General features: G+C 46.2%; 1 protein-coding gene across 5 annotated transcripts in view; it reads left to right on the top strand.

The window, feature by feature from the left end:
* The window catches only part of Runx2 (RUNX family transcription factor 2), a 209,290-nt gene that overhangs the window by 69,823 nt on the left and 123,879 nt on the right, over positions 1–15,588 (top strand). For 3 of the 5 annotated variants that reach the window (XM_029471398.1, XM_021186134.2, XM_029471397.1), the window contains one exon: positions 10,194–10,573. In XM_029471398.1, coding sequence (XP_029327258.1) covers positions 10,194–10,573 — 380 coding nt within the window. Of the gene's footprint in view, positions 1–10,177; positions 10,574–15,588 lie in introns of those variants that run through there. The other 2 variants (XM_021186137.2, XM_021186135.2) reach the window with 1 other exon arrangement.

Here is a 15,588-nt window from a genome sequence, read left to right as displayed (position 1 = left end):
TTGTTTTGCTTTGTTTTTTTGTTTTTTTGAGACAGGGTTTCTCTGTGTAGCCCTGGCTGTCCTGTAACTCACTTTGTAGACCAGGCTGGCCTCGAACTCCGAAATCTGCCTGCCTCTGCCTCCCAAGTGCTGGGATTAAAGGCGTGTGCCACCACGCCCGGCTTAACCCAGTATTCTTAAAAATCAATTTTGATACCATAAAATCCCATGATGAACAAAGTATAAAAATTTAAAACCAAGTGGGGAATCTCAACCTTAATCTCACACTTCTCCTTCCCCTAAAACCCGCAGTACCTAGAGAACCACTCCTGCCCCACCCCACCGAGGAGGCTGCTGGGATAGGATGTGGGCAAGGATTGGGGCGTGGCTTCTCGAGGCAGCCTCGATAAGTTTCCTCTCTTGAAGAGGTACACAAGTGAGAATCATGGTACCAGGACCGAGTGACTGATGTAAACAGCCCAACCAAATACGTCACAGTAGTTTACAGACAGGGATGGCTGTCTATTTCCATAATATCCCTTTACAGACGCCACTTTAATGCTTTAACTCAGCCCCTCCTGCTTTGCTTTAGTTAAGTTAGCATTAAACCAACCAACCAACCAACCAACCAACCAACCAACCAACCAACCAACCAACAATTCTGTATACTTCCAAGGCCTGGAGCTTTCTTTGGAAGCAATGATTAAACTCTTAAACATTGCTTTTACGTTTCTCTCATGGAGATTGAAAATGTATGTGGCATATTAAGAGTTTGCAGAAAATTAGCAATATTCAATCCGTTTATTTTGTTTAATCCCATATTGCCTTTGCTTTCTTTTCTTTTTTTTTCATAATTCATTTTTTAGATTTAGGTATTAATTTATTGTATATGAGTACACCGTCGCTGTCTTCAGACACTGGAAGAGGACATCGGACCCATTACATACTGTTGTGAGCCACCATGTGGTTGCTGGGAATTGAACTGAGGACCTCTGGAAGAGCAGTCAGTGCTCTTAACCGCTGAGCCACCTTTCCAGTCCCTAGCTTTATTTTTTAATTGAGTTATAGTCTTGCCCAGTCCTTGGCTCAGCTGTACCCAGGCATTGTATGCCTGCTGCTGCTCCTCTTTTCCTTGGAACCTAACATTGTGCCTTTCTGGTCCCTTGAGATATCCTTCTCTGCCACTGGCTCTTGTCAGATCTGAACACAGGTCAACTTTGGAGTTTTTGCCTGTGATTTTATTTATGTATTTTTTTAAACAATATTTATTTTATTTTATTTTTTGAGAGCTTCATGCATGAGTACTGCAACACCACTCCCACCCTTCCTGCCCTCCTCTGATTCCTCTCATGCAAACCCACTCCTAAATTCATGATCTCTATATCTTTAATGTCACACAAATATTCATCTACATTTATATACACATATGCATCCAACTGTCTCCATTTACTATTGTCCATAATTATATATCTTTTCATTATCACATGAGTTGTAGGATTTTATGAAATATAGAAAGAGAACTCCAGAAGAAATGCCAAATAGTTTCACCTTGTGCTTTAAGGCACCCATCTTTTGCCTCTGTTGGCATCTTCATCTCTTGAATATGTGTATCTTCTAACTATGCTTTTCAATAGGTAAAAATAAATCATCTAATAGATATGACGTAGTCCTTAGAGTTTAGCATAACCAAGTCCAATGAAGAAAGACCACAGAATGATTTGAGCAGGCAAAGTTTAAATAATTACTGATAATATCAGGGGATTGGAGCAATAAGGAATTGACCTAACAAAGGTAAATGAAGTCTAAAGAATATAGAAAGTAGGGGACAGAGGAATGACTTAACTGTTAAGAGCGTTTTTCAGAGAACCAATGTTTGATTTCCAGCATGCCTGTAACTCTAGTTCCATGGTATCTGATGCCGTCTGCTGGCCACTGTGGGCACTGCCGGCACCTAGAGTACTATACATATAGGCAAAACATTCATACACATAACATAATCTTAAAAAAAAAAAAACTAAAATGAACAAACAATGGCACAGAGAGAGGGGAGGAAGGAAGGGAGGGAGGGAGGGGGACAAGTGCTGAGCCTGGTGGAAAAGGCCCACCATTCTAGCTTCTCTGGAGGCTGAGGCAGGAGAACTTCAAATTCTGGGCCTAATCGGGCTACAGAGAGAATTCAAGGTTAGCCTGGGTAACTTATCAAGACCCTGTTTGATAAATAAGTAAATAAAAATAAGGAAAAAGAACTGAGAACACAGTCCAATAAAGTAGTAATGACTGGGGGGTTGGGGACAAAGTTCAATCCTCAGGACTGAAAGCGAGCAAGAAAGAGGGATAATAGAACATACCTCCTATTCTCAGGGCAACCAAGGAAGAGTCCTTGCCTGTGTACATGCAAAGCTAAGATGCAGACCTTCCATAGCTTAGAATACTGGAAGACAGAAAGGTTGTCTGCAGGCACCTGGACTAAGCTGTTCCTTAAAGGAATATTGTTATGAACAATGCAGATGGGAGGGTCTATAGTGTAGGATGGGGGTGGGGGGCTGGCTGCTAACTGCTTTTGGCTGATATGTGCTGCTTGCACCCGGCAACACTGGACAAGGGAGCCTGGCTGTATGTAGCACTTGGGTCTAGAGTAATTCTTTCCCTCTCTCTTTTGTGTGTGTGTGTGCATGCGTGTGTGTGTGTGTGTGTGTGTGTGTGTGTGCATACGTGTGTGCGTGTGTGTGTGTGTGTGTGTGCTGCATGTGTTAGACTGCAGAGACTTGCTGTAGACACAAGAGAACTAGATCAAAAAAAAGTCTTTCTCCCTGAAATGCCTCTTCCTTATCCACTTTGGAGTGGAATATCATTGCCAGCTAGTAATGAGAAATAGTTAATGGGCCCAGATACACAACTGGTGAGAAATGGGAGAAAGTTGATAACTGGACCTTACAAGGGAGAACAACGGCTCTGGAATCAGAAGCTCTGATAGGAATGTGACCAGGAGAAAGACCTGCCCACTTTTCTAAAAAGTAAAATTACCGTATTTTAATTAACTCACATAGGACAGCACTGCAGCTGGCCTATGGAAGCCATTCAGACACTCGCCCAGTCCCGATCTGGCCATTGAAACGATGTGTTGGGACAGTCACTAAAGGTAGGAGGAGATGACTAGACCATTGTTTATGGGACTTGATCCCATACATAGGAGAAAAATCTATTTCCAGGAAATCTTAGGTGGCAACGTGATAGGCAGTTTGGGCGGGTGAGACCTCACAACGCAGAACACCACTCATAGTAGCGGACTGCCTGCGTACAGTCAGCTGGTAGGAAGATTTGGATTCTTGACACCCGGTTTCTTTTTCTACTTCTTTCTATTGTAATAGGAATTTCCGACATGGTGAAAATGGTGGGTTTTGTACTTTGTTATTTGGAGCAAAGATGTCATAGTTTCCATTTCTCCCATTGTTTGGGCATGACATTTGGTCATCTCTAGGTCTAAAACGAGGCCTTGGTGCCTTGAGCAGAGAGATTAGAACGGAACAGCGCCATCTTGGGTGAGTTTAGGGTAAGAGGAGAGCATTTGATAAGATGATTGGATTCCCACAGGAAACCTTTAATTTTAGGGGTTCTCATATGTTTCATCACAGAACCCCGTAAACTTTGTATATAGATCACTCCGCCATTGACCATTGCTGCCACCACAGACCAAAAGCCAACCAACACCTAAATGCCAGCGGGCTAATTAAGGAAAATTAATTTCACTTCTCTGAACGGTGGAAAATGAAGTAAGACTAATTTTTAGAATCTTGGTCTTCAGGTAAGGAGGATATTATTTAGGGAGTTGGTATTTTAGTCAACCAAAATGTAAGTCCCCTTTAAGGGCATAAAGCTTCCACAGGAGCTCCCTCGACGGAGCTCTGAGGGATCACATGGCAAGCATCACCCGCTTTACAACAACACTGAACCCTTATGAGGGTCTGGAAACGCCCCACGGGAATGTTAACTAGAACAACGAGGAGAGGTTTATGATGCTAAACCCTCCGCTGCGAACATTTCATCTCTTTTTACAGCCATGCAAATTGTTACAGGTCCACTGACAACAGGAAAAATTTACTGGGCTTAAAACAAATCAGGCAGCATTTAACTGTCTAAAATTAAACAGGAAAAGCATGTCAGAAGGCCTCGGAATCACGGGAGTTCTTAAGTTGTCTTAAAAGTGTATGTAAGAATTTGTGCACACCAGAAAATTCTCGGTATGTCCATTTGTGTGTGTGTGTTTTGTTGTTTTTTTGTTTTTGTTTTGTTTTTGAAGACAGGGTTTCTCTGTGTAGCCCTGGCTGTCCTGGAACTCACTTTGTAGACCAGGCTGGCCTCAAACTCAGAAATCTGCCTGCCTCTGCCTCCCAAGTGCTGGGATTAAAGGCGTGCACCACCACTACCTGGCAAAAATTTATTTATTATTATTATACATAATTACACTGTAGCTGTCTTCAGACGCACCAGAAGAGGGCATCAGATCTCATTATGGATGGTTGTGAGCCACCATGTGGTTGCTGGGATTCGAACTCAGGACCTTCGGAAGAACAGTCAGTGCTCTTACCTTCTGAGCCATCCCACCAGCCCCATTTGTGTTTCTTGTGGAGCTATGGATGAAAAGTGAGTAATGAACCTAGTAAATCCTATCTGTGCTGGCAAGGTGGCTCAGTGGTTAGAATGTGCCTAGAAGGATGGCTCAACAGTTAACAGCACTGGCTGCTCTTCCAGAAGACTTTGGTCTAATTCCAAGTATCCACATGGCAGCTTCCATCTGCACCATCTGCAACTTCAGTTGCCAGGAAGACCCTCTTCTAGCTTCTGAAGGTACCAGGCACTCAAGCATTGCAAGACACACATGCAGACAAAACACCCAATCTACATAGAATGAATAAGTAAGAATGGTTAAAAGGTCTTGCCATGCAGGAGAGGATGTGAGTTCAGATCCCAAAGACTGGGGATCCCCAGTTCAAATTGGCTAGCGGGTTTGAGAGCAATCCAGGGTGATTCCCCAACATCAGCTGAGGGCCTCTCCATGCATATCCACACACATGCAGCCACATGGTTTACCCATGAATGTACAAACACGCATACACATTAGCATGAACATCACAGCACGTAGGCCAGCCAAAAAGAGACTTTAGGACAGATCTAGTCTATGGGCTCTGCTATAACTGTTGGTTGGGTGACAGTACTGACCTCCAGGCTAGCTTCATACAATCAAAGCCCAAAAGAAACTCTCCAAAGACCTTTCTGCTTTCAACACCCATCCCATCCCCAGTCCCCTCCATACACACATTCACACATGAGCAGAAAGCTCACAGTGGTCCTAATTTTCCATTAGCCATCCTATTTTATCAGTTGGTTCACTGAAAGGTATTTAAGATTTTACAGGACCTTTCCTTCACTTTTCAACATGAAAAAAAAAAAAGGAAAAACACAAGTATATAAAATAATGTGGAAGGAGTTAGGATGGGAAAGCAGAGAGAGAGAGAGAGAGAGAAGGAGACGGAGACAGAGACAGAGAGACAGAGAGGGAGAAGAGACTGTTTTAACATCACACCTTCTTTGGAGAGTGAAAGTTGCCAGGTGTTATCACAAAACAGTTATATTAAAACAGTTTTATTAACATTAAGAAGGGGCTATGCTTGTATCTTTCACAGTAGTCAAATCTTCAGAAAAAATGTATTTATTTTAGTGCTGTAACATACAACCGAAAAGAAGAATATTTGTACAGAGGAATCTAGTGGGTGGTTTTTTTTTTTTTTTAGAAGTGAGTGTGTGTGTGTGCAGGGTGTGTATATAGGATGTGTGTAAGGTGTGTATGTGTGTATAGGGGGTGTGTAGGTTATGTGTATATATAGGGTATGTATTCGTAGGGTATGTATATAGGGGGTGTGTATAGGGTGTGTATTCATAGGGTATGTATATAGGGGGTGTGTGAATGTGTAGGGTGAGTATAGGGTATGTTTGGGGTGTATGTGTATAGGTTGTGTATGTGTGTGTGTGTGTGTGTGTGTGTAGATGCATGCCTGTAGTGGCCAGAGGTCACCCTCTAGCGTGATCCCTCACATGTAATCCACCCTGTCCTCTAGGGCAGGCTCTTACTGGCCTGGGGCTCCTTGAGTCAGCTAGGCTGTCTAGGCATCAAGTCCCAGGGATTAGCCTATCTTACCTTCCCAGCACTAGGGTTCAAACACCATCTTATTTTGATTTCTGGGTGAGTGGGGCTTAGGCACTGGCTTCTGGACCTCCTGAGCCTGCAGTAAGCACTTTACTGAGTGAGCTGTGCTCTCAGTCAGCCCTTGGTTAGAACATTTTCATGTAGAAAAAAAATCTAACCTGAGACTTAGCATTTCACAGCAGCAGTAAGGACGCATACACAAAAGCCCCACGTTTTTTCCTATGCTTTTACTGCTAGGGGAAGTTTGAGGGAAGGGGCTGTGGAAATGTTTCCTACTTGAAGTTTAATGTTCAGAGCAAAGACCACGCCAGTTCCAGCTGAGAGCAAGAGCGCTCTTGAAAGCAGACTGAAATCCAGATACCTGAGCCGTTGTTAGGGCATTCAGTGGAAAATTTCATTTCCACATTATAAATAACTGTAGGATATTTTAAGGGATCCAAGACTGGGAACTTCCAAGAGCTGCTTACATTAGTTCTACTGAAATGTTTAATGGAGGGAGGATGCCCAGCAAGGCTATAAAGCTGAATTACCGGATATGATTAATTAAAATAAATAATCTCACCATTGATTAAATTGCCCTTAAAATCCCCAACCATTGAGGCCTGCATGTCTCATTATGCATCAAGTAAAAAAGGGGGAGCATGGAGTGGTGGTAACTAAACAGCAATGGCGGGAAAGCAAAGGCCCCCAAGATAGGATTTCTTATATTCAAACGACTGTAGAGTTTCTTGTTGGAAAAAGCCCCACTCTGGGAGCCCCTATTTGAAACATGGGCCGTTTCTCAGTTCTGTCAGTTTGTGGAAGTCCCTTGTTCTGTGGGTTTCCTGGGAGGAGGACAGAATACCCTCTCCCAGCGACTTTCTATCTCTTTGACTACAGACACTATAGATTTCTGGCGACTCTCCGCTCTTCTGCAGTTCCCAACACTTAAAATGAGGGGCAATGGAAACAAGCCATCTCTGTTGGCTGTGCCATTAAAGAAAGCTGTGTGTCATGACGTCAGGGTATGAATTTGCGAGGATACAAGTTAGTGTGGATGCAGTTTCTCTCTCAGATGGGTTAGGAAGCCTGGCTTCCTTTTCTAGGCTGGCGTCTATGGCTGGGGCGATTAGTGCAAGTGAGCGCACGCACGCGGTGGGGCAGTATTCAGGCTTAGAGCTCTCCCCTGTGATCAAAAAGATATTTAAAGTAGCACCCTTAGGAGACAGCTCAGTAACTCGCTCCACCTGTAATGTATATCGGGAGTGACTTCAGTGGTCCCTGGATCGGACCGGAGCGCTAGGGACACAGAGGCCACCAGCCACGAGGAAGTCGGGTGGGAGATGTGGGCGCCACAGGTAGTGGCATAGAGGAGCTGGCAGTGGAAGAAGAGGGAGACTGAGTGGCTCAGGGAGGTGACTCAAGTCTGAGGGAGGACTGGTGGAAGAATCCGGAAAGAGAGCAAGAGACAAGGAAAGACCTACGTGGGACGTGGGGGGCGGGGGTGTGTGTGTGTGCATAGTTGTAAGTGGTGCAAGCAGAAAGGGGAGGCAGAAGCAGTGACTCAAAGGGGGAGGGCACAGGAGTGCTCCCCAGTATCATCCCTAGCCTGTGAGAGAGCAAGCAGTCACACTCAACTCTGTCCACTCCTCAATCCCCATAGCGCCTCTCAGGCACAGGAACACGGGTCCCCAGACCATCTGAGCACAGAGATCCACTTTTTGTATTTTCTAGTCTCGAGTTGCAAAGAGGTGCAAACAACCTCTTTTGCGCTCTCCCGGTACCTTTTCTGGGCCCTGCTGGGCGTGCGGGGTGGGAAGGTCAGAGAGTGGCAACTGCGCTAGGGAGGGTCATGACAGGTCTCTTGCAGAATTTGGAAGGTGTTTGCACTCCAGCAGTAAAAGCCCCAAATTAATGGCTACGTGAAGAGCTTTAAATAAGACGGATGGTGAGAAATGTTACCCAGCTAGCCCTCTTCTTTAGTCCTCCTAGGAGACGACTCCCAATTTTTCACTGATTTCACCAAATCACAGTTGCGTCAACTACCTTGTTACGAATCGCCGGGGAATTTTGGTAAAATGATTCTATTTGGAAGCGTTGGAAGTTTTAAAATAATAGGTTAGACAAGACATATAACAGAACATCACGCTGAGAGGCGAGCCAGCCCGATATTGCTTCTGCCTGGTTCTTGGGGTGTATCAGCCTCCGGCGGATTTCCCGGCTTCTGTGGGCGCCGCCGCACGTTGTTTGATTTGTTTTGAAGGCTCAGAATTTGAGGCTGGTCGGAGACACCCACGTGCTTCTGACTCCCATCAGTACAATGATCGCCTCAGTTTGAGTCGTGTCTATATAACCCACAAAAACCTAATCATTAGAAATCCCAGCCTCCAAAAACCACATTTTAGGTAAAAAAAAAACTGCTGCCGCTTCCCGCACTCCTTCATCTCTCAACCACAATCTTTTGGGGATTCCAAAATCGCCTCCCCTCATAACGCCGGGGAAACAAAAACATAAATAAATAATTACTGAACCATGTTTTAACTTTTTATTTTTAACCCCCCAAAGTGGGGAGCGGCTAGAAAGACAGACACTAGACTTAGTCTGAGATGAAGACTGGACTTAATAAAAGATTGGGAAATGAATGGATAACCGCGGTGTATTCCCCCTCTCTCAGCAAGCATTTTTTCAACTTACAACTTATTTTAATTACCAAGATGACATTTTTTTAGTTCTTTTTATTAAAAAAGCAACCCATCCTTAGTCTCCAATAATGACAAGAAGGAATATATAAGAAAAGTGTCCAGACATCTGTTAGAGTTTCTAAAACTATTTTGACAAACACTCCTGTCACCCATTTTGGTGTCACCTAAGGGGGGGGGGACCCACTCCCGAAGCCTGTAAAAACCTGCCCCCCCGCCCCAACCAATGTGGGGTGGGGTTGGGGGGCAGGGTGAAGAGTGCTCAGAAGTCAAGGTGAAGACTTGAGAATTTCCCTTCCTCCTCTCCTGAAGTTACAACGAAAAATTAACGCCAGCCAGAGCAGCCTGCGGCTCTCCCGCTCCTCAGCTTCAGCGTCGTCAGACTGAGAAGTAGTTCCCGGTCCTGAGGGTGAAGGGGGAGCCGAGGACGCAGGCGGCGATGTCCTAGGCGGGGACCTCCTCCCTTCAGCTTCGGGCGCCGAGCGAGCGCAGCGGCGCTTCTGGCGGCCGGCGGGCGGCGGCAGCGGCTGCGATCCGCAGGCTCCAGATCTGTCGCCCCGAGACCCGCTCTCCCCCCCGCCCCCACTTACCTCCCGGCACCTTGAAACGCGAGGGGGGCCCGGGGCACTTTGCAAAGAGCAGGAGGGACGAGGCTGCGAGCTAGACGGCGGCGAAGGAGAGGGCGAGAGGAGAAGCGGGGGAAGGAAGGACTCGGCGGCCGGAGGACTCGGAGCGCGCTGCCGGCGCGGGGAGCGCGCAGCGGCCTCGGAGGAGGAGGCGGAGGAGGCGGCGCGGGCAGGCGACGGCGCCGCGAGCTGGGCAGCCGCGCTCCGCTTGGCGGTGGCGGACAGCGAGGGGCCACACGCACCGCCGAGATGGACTGCTGAACCTGCGGGGCTCCACTACCGAACTGGAACCCGGAGCAGGGCGCCAGCGCACCCAGGACACGGTGCCCCAAGGCGCCCCTACTGCAAGCTGCTAACTTCAAACCCCTTGCCGCGGCTGGGCCAAACACGCCCCCGCGTCCCGCTCGTAGCAGCCACCGCCGGGGACTCCCAAGCCTCCCGGTGGAGATCCGCGCCTCTTGGGTGTCCCCACCCGCCACCCCAACTCTGTCCGGTCGCCAGTCGCCGGCCCCCAGCAGACTCCGCCCGGCACACGGCTTCCTCGAACTTGATTTCTCACCTCCTCTGTCCCGTCACCTCCATCCTCTTTCCGCCCCCGTCTCGCCTCCACCCCCTCGATTTCCTCCTCCTCGCCCCCCATTTCCACCCTCCTCCCCCTCCCCCGGCCACTTCGCTAACTTGTGGCTGTTGTGATGCGTATTCCTGTAGATCCGAGCACCAGCCGGCGCTTCAGCCCCCCCTCCAGCAGCCTGCAGCCCGGCAAGATGAGCGACGTGAGCCCGGTGGTGGCTGCGCAGCAGCAGCAACAGCAGCAGCAGCAGCAACAGCAGCAGCAACAACAGCAACAGCAACAACAGCAGCAGCAGCAGCAGCAGGAGGCGGCCGCAGCAGCAGCGGCGGCAGCGGCGGCGGCAGCAGCGGCGGCGGCCGCAGTGCCCCGGTTGAGGCCGCCGCACGACAACCGCACCATGGTGGAGATCATCGCGGACCACCCGGCCGAACTGGTCCGCACCGACAGTCCCAACTTCCTGTGCTCCGTGCTGCCCTCGCACTGGCGGTGCAACAAGACCCTGCCCGTGGCCTTCAAGGTAAGAGACTGGCCACCCCCAGACCCTGGCCCGGCCCCATGGAACCTTCCCGCCGTGGTCTCGTTGCCCATGGGTGTCCTCCAAGACTCCAGCCTTGGTGGCCCCACTTAGGGGACCGAGGTGGCTCTGATCTACATACCCCGCAGCGGTCACCCTGAGCAGATCCCCCTTCTCACCTGTGCGCCCACTACCATGTAAGCCTAGGTTCCCTTGCTTCTTCATCCTTCAGTCTTCCAGGCACCGTTCTTGCCTCTTTCCCTGCTGTGAGACTCCTGGGCCCCCAGACGCCCCGAGGCGCCCACTGTGAGCTGCAAGCTTCCTCCCGCCCCCTTCTCCCGGGGTCTCCTCACTCCTCACGGGCATCCCGGCCTCTCCTCTCCGGGATTCCGTGCGCTCCTTCCCGCTTTCCCCTTTGCAGACGCAGGCCTCTACCCCGAGCTAGGTGTCCCTTTCCCGGATTGGTTGCCGTTTGGCACTCCCGGCTGCTCCCCGGCTTGGCCCGGTTGCCCGCAGGGTGCCAGCACCGGAGGGCGCTTGCGCCTGGGGCGAGATGAGGTGCCAACCGAGGAGCATAGGTTGAGAGTGCTCAGTAAACTTGGGGATGGACGCGGGAGAGCGGGGACAGACGGGGACATTCGCGCCTTCCTCGGCCGGCACCGGTTCCCGTTACTTGGAGGAAGGCGGGGCCGCCGGGGTTTCGGCTTCTATCAGGGCCAGGCAGCAGCAGAGAGTTGCGGGGGTTCGGGGCTCTGCGTCCCGGAGTGCGGGAGTGATGAGCGTCGGGGAAGGGGAGCAAGGCTTAGGCTGCCTCCTCCCGCCTCATTTTGCCTGGGAGGGAAAGGGAATCCTGTGGAGCAACTTCGGTTGGTTAGAATGAAACGGAGGTGAAAACTTTATTTGCCTTGAAAGAGCCAGAACTCCCAGATGTCCCTTCTGCTTGGGGAAATCGATGGGTGGCTCCTGCCGGAGGCCTGGGCTCCAAGGTGCGTCCCCGTGGCCTCCTCCTCCAAGTCCGTTAGCTTGCCAGCACCGATAGCGGTAGGAGTCACGCGCAGCTGCCAGCAGGTTGAAAGTGTGCGGGTCCCCAGGCTCTGGCCATATCGATGATGCAGTCTGGGATTTGGTGGTGGTGCGGAGCACCCCTCCCACCCCCCATCCCCGGAAGAGACTTGTCTGGATGGGTGGCTGTCCACTCTCTTGGTCCAGACGCTAGGGATGGAGTTGGGGGAGCCAGCAAGAGAGATGCGTCCATGGGTACATCCAGTTTTAGTGGGTGAGTCTGGGACCCAGCTCTCTGTTGAACAGGTTAAGAATGGTCTTGGAAAAAAGGGAGAGAGAGGAAAGAAAGAAAAAAAAAAAAAAGGCGGAATTGTGCCAGTTCCTTCATCTCAGACTCTGGTGCCAAACTCCCACGGGCCCCTTGCATTTCCCAGTTGTTGATCACCCGGTACCCCACGCAGCAATTCAGATTCCATGTGTGGGTGGAGCGGCAAGAGGGGCCCAGGTCAATTAGAGCAGTTATCTCTTTAGGTCTCCTATCTGAACAGAAATCTGAATGGATTGTTTTGGAAGGGGGGGGGGGAGGAGTGTGTGGCCCTGTAGTGGCCAGTTTCCTTTTGTAGTTGGATCAAGCAGTGGTCCTAAACAAACACACGTGTTTTTCCTTTTTGAGAGCATCCATTTTGGCGATTGTTTTCTTCCTCGTGATGTGAAAAGGTCAGATATAGGGGAAATGGTAGAAAATGATATTTCCATTGAGAGCTATCTTTTACAGTGTTTATCAGCCAAGGACCCAGAATGTTCTAAGTACCCTCTGCGAGGGTAGACATTATTCTAACAATAAAAACAAAACTTTTTCCAAACCTGGATGAAAACGGGGAAAATACAAATACGTAGATATTTTGTATAATGCAAGGGCATACATTAAGGTGTAAAAAATAACTTTATTAATTCAATGTCTAGTGTTCTGTGCACCCTTCTGGTGCTGAATACGCTCAGGATATAATTGCCGTGAACTGATCATCTTAAATGGTGCATTGATTTTTGAGTACAAGTATTCTGCAGGGAAAAGATTTGGGTATGAAGATGCAATGGGATTCAGTCTGAACAGCTTTTGGATTTGGAACCTGGATTTTCTAACTAGTTTCTAAAACTATTTTGAAAGTGAATTTCTCCCTTTGTTGTTATGACTTCTAATCAGAGTGCATTTTTTTCCTTAAACAGTAAACAGGCCATTGATAGCATAGGGCTTATTACAACATTTACATTTGTAATAAATTGAGTTAAAGATCACTGAGACTCATCCTAATAGTTTCATCTCTCTGCTTAAAAAAATACGGATTATCTAGAGGTTCAGATTTTTTTTTGACAATAACTTTTATAATTTTCATTTCAACAATATAACAACAGCCTTTTTAAAATAACTTGCTTTGGGAATAAACACACGAGCATAGCGGGCTTCTTATCCTCTCTCAACATAATCAAATACATCTGTCCCGAGGAAATGCTATGAAGAAGTCCCCCCCTTTCAAACGTGGTAACAGCAATTTGGCTATCATATCCAGAGCTATGTACAAAATAAGTTATGGTATTGTCAGGTGGAAAGCAGAGAGCTAAATGCTCTTAAAACAACCTCCCCTGCCGCCCCCCCCCCCCCCCCCCCGACTGAGAGAAAAAAAATATCGTTGAGAAATCTAGTGTTCAAATCAACACTATATTTATTGAGCCTATATTTTAGGTTTGTGGCACAAAGTTCACTGCAGTCAACAAGGAATGAATTCAGTAGTCTGTCCTGATATCTGATAACTTAAAATAGTGCTTCACCATGATATTGACAATGGATTATATTAAAAAGTACAGAGTCTATTGGTATTGGTATTGTTCATGTAATATAATTTGGGGATTTTAAAAGAGTTCTTATTTCATTTGTATTCGACATGCCAAAAATACAAGACAACTAGTAGTCTTCATGCAAAGTAATTTATTACCATTGCACTTTTACCAAAGTTCTGCAGTTTTGAAACAGTCAGTTCTTCCAGGTGTCAAGGAAATGGAAATGCATATTTTTAACATTTCTTTCAGGTGTATCTCACTAAAACCTTAAAATAGTTTAGGCCTACTATTCGAGGATACTACGCTCTTTCTGTCACGGATGATTTTAGTGCCAGGACAGAGCAATTTGCAAATTCAGCTCAGAAGTTGATGCTTGGTCTGCTAGATGGACTGTATAGAACACATCGACCCTGCATCTAGTAGCGACCCTTGAGTTAGGGTCCTGTCAGCATCTTCACTGTGAAGCCGGGTGTTCAGGGTTCATAACTAAGTTGCCTTAAATAGCTTCAAGCTGAAACACTATGTTGACATCCAGATGTATATCTTATGAGTCAAAGTAGTATAGGCCCATATCACTGTTTTAAGTTAGAGAACAGAAGATCATATATATTCACCAATATCGCATTGTTTCTAGTAATGTTAAAGATAAACTGTGTATTTAGATACATGATCTAATACTCATAGTTAATTTTGTATTTTTAATATCATCTTTTAGTGCTGATGAGGTTTTTAAATGATGTGATTGCTATTTGAGACTGACTTGTTGGCAGTTACTGGCTATTTTTCTTTCTTTAAAAGCAAGTTTGCAACATATACATAACTGAGTGTTAGTGGTTTGTATCTTTCTTAAGCGTTTAATGATCAGACTTTGTATCTTTAAAAAATCTAATTAGAGCTTAAGAAGGGAAGACATTATTAAGCTTGTCAAATCTTTATTAAGTGTAATGCAAACTGTTTTTGAAAAGTTGTGTCAATCATAGTACATCAGGTTGTATGACGACAGGGTACTTTTTTGTAAAACTCATTTAAAGGGAAATATTATGAGGCTGAATACATACATATATATATGCATACATATACACATACATATACACATAATATACATACATATATACATACATACATATATGTGTATACACACATATATGTATATAACTTATTAGTAAGTTAGAATACATTTTAGATAGAACATATATATTTTTTAGAACTTTGGAATATTTCCATTTGAGGAGGTATGGTAGCTCTGCCTCTTTGTATTTTCTCCTTTAACATCAACTGGGACAGTTGTATTTTCAGAGTTCTGGGACAGCCACCGCTAGATGATCTAAGCTACTGTGATTCATGACCTACAGATTGCTGGCTTAAACTGAAAAACGTTTTGTCAAATTTTTTGTTGGGCATACATTTGAAAATTTTTGAGATGACACATTGTACCTGTTTTTCTTTTAGAATTCAATTGGCTTTCCTCCCTCCTGAGTTTAGGAAGCCTTCCTGGATGGAATTCAAAAACCACACTACAGTATTTGTTGAAAATGTTCTATAGTTTACTTTCAGAGGATAGTTTTGTTTTGTCTTTGCCTCTTGCAATTACTGAGTTGCCTTTCTCTTTATTACAAAGAAAGATACAATCAGATTCTATCTTGCAAATAATTATATTTCATTTTCCTGCACATGCATTGTGCCGACATAAAGTTGCTCTGCCAGAGCAATTGATTAGCTCAGACTGAATTGCTGTCCTGGGAATGTCATGGGCAATGTTCAACTTCCAGTATGGTGAGACCACACGAACAGGAGGCTAAGTTAAGTTTGTTATCGCTCCTTGTTCAGAGTGAGGCCCAGATTCAGTCAGAGTGGGACTCAGACAAAAAAAATCTCAACATCACTAGAGTTAAATATTCTTTAGCTTCATTTTGTACAGACTGTACAGTGTGTGGTTTAAATGCTGGCTACAGTGAGGTAAGCTAAATAAAGCAAATTCTTTCTCAATTCTGTGACGGCAGAACAGAAAGTGACTTCTCTCTTCTCTTGCTTTTCTTGACTTTGTAGTTCTTATATTTTAAGAACACCTAGAAATGTAATTATTGTGAGTTCATTGTGAATTATTCTTTGCAGAACAGTACTTCATGTTGGGTAACACTGGAAAAAAAGTTTAGTTCATGTCCAGTCTTTTTTTTTTTTTTTTT

Source organism: Mus caroli, chromosome 17 (assembly GCF_900094665.2).
Source record: "Mus caroli chromosome 17, CAROLI_EIJ_v1.1, whole genome shotgun sequence".
Classification (NCBI taxonomy): domain Eukaryota; kingdom Metazoa; phylum Chordata; class Mammalia; order Rodentia; family Muridae; genus Mus; species Mus caroli.
The sequence above is the reverse complement of the archived record's forward strand: the minus strand, read 5'-3'. Positions and strand labels throughout refer to the sequence as shown.